At 48.5% G+C, this 9,308-nt stretch overlaps 1 protein-coding gene across 1 annotated transcript; it reads right to left on the reverse strand.

Moving 5' to 3' along the window:
- Positions 1 to 2,787: 2,787 nt before the first annotated feature.
- Positions 2,788 to 9,061, reverse strand: LOC120909385 (zinc finger protein OZF-like). The gene is made up of 5 exons (XM_040321144.1): positions 8,972 to 9,061; positions 8,607 to 8,767; positions 7,921 to 7,978; positions 7,732 to 7,834; positions 2,788 to 4,446 (listed from the first exon to the last, which is right to left on the reverse strand). The coding sequence occupies exons 4-5, from the start codon at positions 7,733 to 7,735 to the stop codon at positions 3,038 to 3,040; spliced, it is 1,413 nt and encodes a 470-aa protein (XP_040177078.1). The 5' UTR covers positions 7,736 to 7,834; positions 7,921 to 7,978; positions 8,607 to 8,767; positions 8,972 to 9,061; the 3' UTR covers positions 2,788 to 3,037.
- Positions 9,062 to 9,308: the final 247 nt, after the last annotated feature.

A 9,308-nucleotide genomic window follows, 5' to 3' on the forward strand; every position in this document is an offset into this window, starting at 1 on the left:
GTGGCGAGCACCGATGTGTGGAGATCATTGAGCTGTCTAAATCTAACCTGAAGCAGTGTTTTCCTCTGCCATTGATATCATTCCTTGGGGGTAAACCGATTTGCGGGGAAAAGGGGATCCAGTGGCTTTTTTTTGTAAACAGAACAACCTCCGCTATTTAACCTTTCTTTTTATGAGTATAGTTGTCCACCTCAGTTTAAACCTTCTGCCCAATACCACCTAAGCTGTAGAGCATACCGTTTCCTATCTACCTTTTTTATACCCTCTAAAAAAACATGTCAAACACAAGGCCCACGGGTCAAATCCAGCTTGACAGGACATGTCATGTGGTCCTTGCACCTCTCCTACAGCTGCTGACCCCCCTCGTCTCCATGCAGACATGGAGAGGCTTGTCTCTGCCCTCCTCCCTCATCTCAGTAGACGGCTTGTCTCTGACCCCCATCAATATATGTAGACTTAATTCTACTAGCACACAAGGATGGAAGCAAATAACCCTTCATTATATGTGCACTTAATTCTTCTAGCACACAAGGATGAAAGCAAATAACCCTTCATTATATGTGGACTTAATTCTTCTAGCACACAGGGATGGAAGCAAATAACCCTTCATTATATGTGCACTTAATTCTTCTAGCACACAGGGATGGAAGCAAATAACCCTTCATTATATGTGCACTTAATTCTTCTAGCACACAAGGATGGAAGCAAATAACACTTCATTATATGTGCACTTAATTCTTCTAGCACACAGGGATGGAAGCAAATAACCCTTCATTATATGTGCACTTAATTCTTCTAGCACACAGGGATGGAAGCAAATAACCCTTCATTATATGTGCACTTAAAAGGGAGTTCTAGCATTTTTTAAGTTTATTAAAAGTCAGCAGCTACAAAAAGTGAAGCTGCTGGCTTTTAATAAACAGACACTTACCTGTTTCAATGTCCAGCGACGCAGCCTCCCGGAGCTTCGCTCGTCTCCCGCCCTCTCCGCCAGAGCCTCCATTCTAACTGTGGGCAACCGGCCGTGACAGCTTTCGGCTTCACGGCCGGTCACTCACTGCGCATGCACGAGCTGCGCTGCGCTTCCTGAGTGGACAGGCGATCACCTGGGACCTGTCACGTGTCCCAGGTGATCGCCTACAGGGAGGGGCTGCCTAAGGCGATATTACGAGTCGCCTAAGTGGTCCCTGAGCGGAAGGAGGAAGTCCTACTGTGGGGGGCGAGGAGTGGTTTAAGCGGAAGTTCCACTTTTGGGTGGAACTCTGCTTTAATTCTTCTAGCACACAAGGATGGAAGCAAATAATACTTCATTATATGTGGACTTAATTCTTCTAGCACACAAGGATGGAAGCACATAACCCTACATTATATGTGGATCAAATTATTTTAGCACACAGGATGGAAGAAAATAACCCTTCATTATATGTGCACTTAATTCTTCTAGCACACAAGGATAGAAGCAAACAACCCTTTATTATATGTGGACTTAAAGTGGTTGTACACCCTCTACGGTTTAAGAGATATTCGCCATAGAAGCCGGCACCGACTTAATCGGCACATGTGCACTAGAGAAAGGGCACGAACCGTGCCGTTTCTATAGTGCCCGTGCCGTGACCGTCGGCTCCCGCGCACATGTGCGGGAGTGACACCACGTGAATCTGGCCAATAGCAGAGCTGGAGTCCACGGCGGAGGGGTTGAAGTTGGAGAGAGAGGGGACATTGCGGGCTTCTTCTGCAGGTAAGTGGCACATAATGGGCTACTATGCGATGCATAATAGTCCATTATGCTTTTACTTTTAGGGAATAAAGAGGAAGTAAAACCCCATCAGGGTTTACTTCCTCTTTAATTCTTCTAGCACACAAGGATGGAAGCAAATAACCCTTCATTATATGTACATTTAATTCTTCTAGCACACAAGGATGGAATAAATAACCCTTCATTATATGTGGACTTAATTCTTCTAGCACACAAGGATGAAAGCAAATAACCCTTCATTGTATGTGGACGCAAGTCTTTTAGAATACAAGGATGGAAGCAAATAACCCCTCATTGTATGTGGACTTAAAGCGGAGGTTCACACAAAAAGTGTACCTCCGCTTTTTGGATCCCTCCCCCCTCAGGTGTCACATTTGGCACCTTTCAGGGGGAAGGGGGGTGCAGATACCTGTCTGAGACAGGTATTTGCACCACTTCCGGGTTCTGATCCCTGCGGGGAATCCAGCCTGTCATGTCACCCCCCGCTGTCTTCTGGGAAACACTGTTCCCAGGAGAGAGCGGGGACCAGTGACGGCGCGCCACGATCCTCGCACATGCGCAGTAGAGAATCGGGCAGTGAAGCCGCAAGGCTTCACTGCCTGATTCCCTCACCGAGGATGGCGGCTGAAGGAGCCGAGGACCGAGCGATTGATCAGCCTCGGCTGTTGACATCGTGGGCGCGCTGGACAGGTAAGTGTCCATTTTTTAAAAGTCAGCAGCTGCCGTATTTGTAGCTGCTGGCTTTAAAAAAAAAATCGGCGGAACCTCCGCTTTAATTCTTCTAGCACACAAGGATGGAAGCAAATAACCCTTCATTGTATGTGGAGGAGGTATGCGTGTGATCACGTCCAGGAGCACCTTCAGAGAAGAAGCTTCATGGTAACAGTTGTATGGATAGAGGGAGCATATAGAAGCATCGGACTAAGGTAGGTATTATTCCTTATCTCTGTACCCTGAGACTTAATAAGCATTTAACTCTTGCGGTGTGTGTGTTTAGGGGGACAGAACATAAATAAAGTCTTCCTCCATAACAGTTTTTTTATTAAATAAGAAGAAATACAGTAATTGTGTACGTTTTTAATTAAATACTCAGATGTGTCATACACAGCATTATTGATGCAACTACTCAGCAGAAACGACATGCTCACAAATAGGACACCTAAAATGTGATTTTTCTTCATCTTCTTCGGGATCAACAGTCTCTTTATATGTCTACTGTGATGGTTATTCTTTGACTTTAGCTAGTGATATGTGATTTGGCTCATCGCCCGTGCAAGTCTCTCACTTGATGAGCGAGGTCTCTAATAAGTGGGCTTTCTGGTGTATATGGAGGTGGGTGCTGCGGGAAAAGCATTTCCCACATTGGGAACAAGAAAAAGGTCGTTCTCCAGTGTGGGTCCTCTGGTGGCTGATCAGCACTGACTTCTGGTTGAAGGATCTCCCGCACTGCGAACAGGAAAAAGGCTTCTCCCCAGAATGAATTCTCTGGTGAACGGTGAGGTGCGTGCTGCGGGCAAAGCTCTTGCCGCACTCGCAGCACATGTAGGGCTTCTCCCCAGAATGAGTCCGCCGGTGTTTGCCCAGGGAAGTCTTCTGGGCGAAGCATTTACCGCATTCGGGACAAGGGAACGGTTTCTCTCCCGTGTGAACGCGCTGGTGTTTGACGAGCAGCGAATTCTGGTTGAAGCACTTCCCGCATTGGGGGCAGGAGAAAGGCTTCTCGCCCGTGTGAATGCGCTGGTGCCGGACGAAGGGGGACTTGCTGGTGAAATACTTGCTGCAGATGGGACAGGAATAGGGCTTCTCCCCCGTGTGGGATCTCTGATGGATGACGAGGAGCGACTTCTGCCCAAAGCCCTTCCCGCAGTCCTGGCACACAAAGGGCTTTTCTCCCGTGTGCGTACGGTGGTGTAGAATGAGGTTGGTGCTGCTGGTAAAGCTCTTCCCGCAAGTATAGCAGCTGTACGGCTTCTCCCCCGAGTGAGTCCTCACGTGTTTGATGAGCGACGACTGCTGGGCAAAACACTTGCCGCAGTCCCGGCACGAGTACGGTTTCTCCCCTGTGTGAACGCGCTGGTGCGTTATCAGAAGTGACTTCAGAGGGAAGGACTTTTTGCACTCGGGGCACGTGAAGGGCTTGGGCCTGGTGTGGATACGCTGATGTTTCACCAGCTGTGCTTTTTTGGCAAAACACTTCCCGCACTCCAAACAGATCAGAGAGTGAGGCCCTTTGTACACCAGCTGGTGTTTGAGGAGGTCGGAGCTGCTGCCGAAGCTTTTCTTGCACCCGTCACAGTTGAAGGCCTTTGTCTCCTGGGCTGAGGAGGAACTTTTAGCTCCTTCCCATACACTCCCTTCTTCACCATCAGCGGACCATGTCACCGTTTGTATATTGAGTTGTAAAGGATCCTCCTCATCTTCCGAAAACGATTCCTCTTTAATACAGATAGATAAATAGTCATCCTCATCAGACTCGTCCTTAATATGACCAAACAACTTAGGGCCCTCAGCCTCTGGGACCTTAACATTGCCGGGCAAGTCATTACCCGACAGGTCCTCTTCAGAGTCGGACTCCCTCTTGATTTTGACCATTGTGTAGTCTAATTCTTCGCTAAGGTCCCCATCTAAGGGGTTGTCTTGCTGCTTGACATCACTGGGTGCTTGCTGTTTCTGCTTGCCTTTGTCTACATCTGTTGGAAATAAAAATAAAAGGGTTAGAAATTAGAATCACACTATAGCCACTTGCCGACGGCAATACGGTTTGCAAGTAATTTACGACTGAAACGGCATTTTTTTTTTTCCAGCCAGTGATTGTCTTTCTCATGAAATTGGTCCGAGTGGCTAATTAGCCGCTGGATCGCTTTCATAAGCAGCGGTCATACCCCCCTCCATCTCCCTGCCGCTCGTTCTTACCAGCGAGCCCGGGAAACGATCTGACGGGTTCGCTTGCCTGCCCACAGAGGTGATCAGAGACCAGATCATCTCTGATCACCTCTATGATCATGGAGTACAGGTGCGACGTCATGATGTCACTTCCAGTCTAGAATGAAAGTAAACAATTACTGAATTTTTTTGAGCAAAAGTTCAAATTCTTTTTTTTTTTTTTGATGTTTTGCTTCTAAACACTTCCCGCCCGCCATATAGCAACGTGGTTCAGGTATTCTGACTGAACGTCATATGAAGTTCAGCAGGATAAGCCACTAGCGAGGAAGGGAGAAGACATCAAGGAGCGTGGAGGACACCGCCTCCGTGACCCGCTGCCCCACTGAGACAAGGTAAGAGCCGGGTGGGCAATGCACACTGGCAGAATTTGATGGGCACGGTAGCGGCAATTGATGGGCACACTGGCAGCAGTTCCTCCACCCCAAACTTACTCATCCATGTCTTTATGGCCCTAGAGGTCTATGACTAAGCCCCAAAGGCGGGGGCCTCGCCATTGATGCATTTTTTGCCTTGCCCCCTACCTGGTACATGATTAGTGGAGCACTGCTCTAAGAAGCGCCAATGGTGTGGCTCCATAAATCCCACAAGAAATATGGGGCAGGCAAATCTAATCTAATGCAGTATGACAGATTCTAGGTGAACACTGCACACCAGACAGTTCCAAGTGTTTGAGAGATAGAAAGCGGCCTCAGCCCGGACTCCTACCAATAGGCCTCACTCACTTACACTTATGCGTTTTGGCTTGCCCTCGGGTCTTAGTCATAAAGGTCTATGACTAAGCCCCAGAAGTGGGGGCCACGCCCTCTGATGTGTTTTGCCCTGCCCCCTACCTGGTATATGCTTAGAACGCAGCTCCAACAAGTGCTGATGGTGCTTCAACATCAAATATGGGGCAGGCATGTAGCTAATCCACTGCAGTATGACAGATTCTAGGTGAACACCACAAAGAAGACTGCTCCAAGTGCTTGAGAGATAGAAAGCGGCCTTGGTCCCATCTCCTCTCTGTAGGCCACTGACATGTTTTGCCCTGCCCTCAGGGGTTAATCATGGAGGTCCACGACTAAGCTCCAGGGGTGGGGGCCATGCCCTCTGACGCGTTTCACTCTGTCCTCAGGGATTAGTCATAGAGAACTGCGACTAGGATCTGGAGTGGGGTGAAACGCACTGGGTGAGTGGCTCATTTGGAGGAGTCAGGGTTGAAGCCGCTTTCTATCTCTCAAGCACTTGGAGCTTTCTGGTGTGCAGTGTTCACCTAGAACCTGGGTTTAGCATACACGCCTGCACCTTAATTTGATGTGGGATTATCAGAGTCACACCATCGGCGCGTGGAGCGGAGCTCCACTTAGCATATACCAGGTTTCAAAATACAATCTGTTGACTTATCTGTGAAGGTTCTCATTCATCCAGGTCATGATATATCCACACATTCAGCTGGACTCGTTCTGTATTGTAGGAGACGTTTTGTAGCCTCTCCAGTCTTCAGAAGTAGCTTCGAGAAGCTTCAAAAGGTCTTCAACATTACAGAACCATTACAAGTAGAGGTAGACCGATATGGGTTTTTCTCTGGCCGATGCCGATATTTAGAAATCGGGGCGGCCGATAGCCGATATATGATGCCGATTTATGCGGCCGATATTTTAGGCCGATTGTTATTTTTTTTTGGTGGCACTGGATGCCACCAATTGGCACTGGAAGATGGCACCAGCAGAAGGCACTGATTGGCAGGTGGCACTTATTGGCACTGGCAGGTTGCACTGGATGGCACTGAAAGATGGTACTAGCAGATGGCACTGATTGGCAGGTGGCACTAATTGACACTGGCAGGTGGCACTGATTGGCAGATGGCACTGGTTGACACTGGCAGATGGCACGTGGCACTGACACTAACAGGTGACACTGGCAAGTGGCACTGGTTGGCACTGACTGGCAGGTGGCACTAATTGGCACTGGATGGCAATAGTTAGCACTGGCAGGTGGCACTGGATGGAAGGTGGCACTGGTATTGGCACTGGATGGTGGTATTGGCACTGGATAGAAGGTGGCACTGGTATTGGCACTGGATGGTGGCACTGGATAGAAGGTGGCACTGGTATTGGCACTGGATAGAAGGTGTCACTAATTGGCACTGGGTAGAAGGTGGCACTAATTGGCACTGGATGGTGGCACTGGTATTGGCACTGGATGGTGGCACTGGATAGAAGGTGGCACTGGTATTGGCACTGGATGGTGGCACTGAATAGGTGGCACTGGTATTGGCAGATGGTACTGGACGGCAAGTGGCACTTATTGGCACTGTCAGGGGGCACTGGTGCAAAAAAAATATAGTGTCACTCACCACCCTCAGTACAACAGACCCCCCTCCCTTCAGGATAGACATCCACCCCCCTCCTCAGTACAGACCCCCCCCCCCTAGTACAGACACCAGAGAGCGGTGTCTGTCCCACGAGCGCGGGCCCCTCCTCCTCTGTGGGTGTAAACAGAGAGGAGGGCCGCCGCGCTGGGTGTACCAAGATGGCCGCGGCTCCGGAGCTAGGCCGAAGCCGCAGCCTTTCCTGATGCTGTGACCGCGGCGGCAATCCGCGTATCCGCGGATTGCCGCCGCGGTCACAGCATCAGGAAAGGCCGCGGCTTCGGCCTAGCTCCGGAGCCGCGGCCACCGCTAGTGGCCATGTTAAATATCGGCCAAATTTGGAGAAAAATCGGCCGATGCCGATTTCTCCAAAACGGCCGATATATCGGTTGACCTCTAATTACAAGTCCAGTTGAATGTGACCAACTACTACTAGATAACCTCTTGACGTCACCCTTCATGCCAATAATCTCCCAACTACTACTAGATAACGTCTTGACTTCACCCCTCATGCCAATGATCTTCCACCACTGTGGCAGTGGTGGAAGATCATTGGCATGAGGGGTGAAGTCAAGAGGTTATCTAGTAGTAGTTAGTCACATTCATCTGGACTTGTTCTGTAATGTTGAAGACCTTTTGAAGCTTCTCGTGTACAGAAAATTAAAACTAAACCTTGACCTACCCATTGGTGTGAGAGGCAGCTGGTTCTTCGTCCTGATGCCTTTCTGGAATGACTTCTGTTCTTCTAATAATTTCTGGATTCAGAGAGGAGGCTCCATGACTTCCTGACACACACAATGATACCGTCACCATCCAGACACACCCCTTGTCTGTTACTGGATAATGTCCCAGAATTCCCGGCACCGCTCACCTCTCCTGTCAGCAGATCAATCATCTTCTGGGTGACTTCCAGGATCTTCTTGTTCTTTCTGTCAGGAGTCAAGGAATAAAAAGGACCTGTCATGGGAATCTGTCCACCACCAGATGTTTTCCTCACTACCATGTAATTGTGAAAAAAAAAAAATACCCACCTTGAGTATCTATTGCTATATACAACAGCCAAAATGTTTTGCTAGAAGCAAATTAGAGTGTCATGTGACCTCCCAGAATCCTCCTCACCTCTCTGGTCAGCTCTGTGTTTTATTAATAGAGATAAGAGTGATGTCATGTGACCTCCCAGAATCCTCCTCACCTCTCCGGTCAGGTCTGTGTTTTATTAATAGAGATAAGAGTGATGTCATGTGACCTCCCAGAATCCTCCTCACCTCTCCGGTCAGGTCTGTGTTTTATTAATAGAGATAAGAGTGATGTCATGTGACCTCCCAGAATCCTCCTCACCTCTCCGGTCAGGTCTGTGTTTTATTAATAGAGACAAGAGTGATGTCATGTGACCTCCCAGAATCCTCCTCACCTCTCCGGTCAGGTCTGTGTTTTATTAATAGAGATGAGAGTGATGTCATGTGACCTCCCAGAATCCTCCTCACCTCTCCGGTCAGGTCTGTGTTTTTTTAATAGACATAAGAGTGATGTCATGTGACCTCCCAGAATCCTCCTCACCTCTCCAGGCAGCAGGTAGATGATCTCCAGGGCGAGGTGTATAATGTTCTTCTCTGCCATGGGACTCCATGCTCAGTCTCTGATCCTTTCGCTCCCTGTTGGAGTATCACCGTTGAACCAAGTCCCCATGACAAACCAAAATGTACAGATCACAAAGATGTCTATAAATGGAGGATACAGTAAAAGTAAGAATATATTATATAAAGAAAGGACAAAGATTCATAGTATATCTCATAGCTGTCCTATGGATTCAATATTAATATAAACACCATAATCATGTTCAGTGAACTATAACAAAATAACACAAGACTGTGCAACGTATAACAGAAAAAAATGATAAATAGCACCCTCCCTCCTTCTCCTACTTGCAGCTCACAACACTCTCCCCACTTTCCCAGCTCCACCCAGCACTTCCGGGTTCTTGCGTTCCACCAGCCTTGCCTCCTTTTCCTGCTTCCAGTTCTGGGCTCCGCAGCCCCATCTAGCGGCCGTTTTTGCTAACTGCACCGCTTTTCCTTTTGTGATTCTCAGTGAGGACTCGTGCGCCCCTGGTGGGCGGTAGAGGAAGCGTCCAGGAATAACACACACAGGAAAGGGGGGAGGACTGGAACGCATAACCAGGAAGTCTAGTGAAACGCAAAAAAGACAGGAAATTACAATGTGAAAGCAGGAAGTGGATGTGGTTAGGAGGAATATAGGGGC

Source organism: Rana temporaria, chromosome 8, assembly GCF_905171775.1.
Source record: "Rana temporaria chromosome 8, aRanTem1.1, whole genome shotgun sequence".
Lineage (NCBI taxonomy): Eukaryota > Metazoa > Chordata > Amphibia > Anura > Ranidae > Rana > Rana temporaria.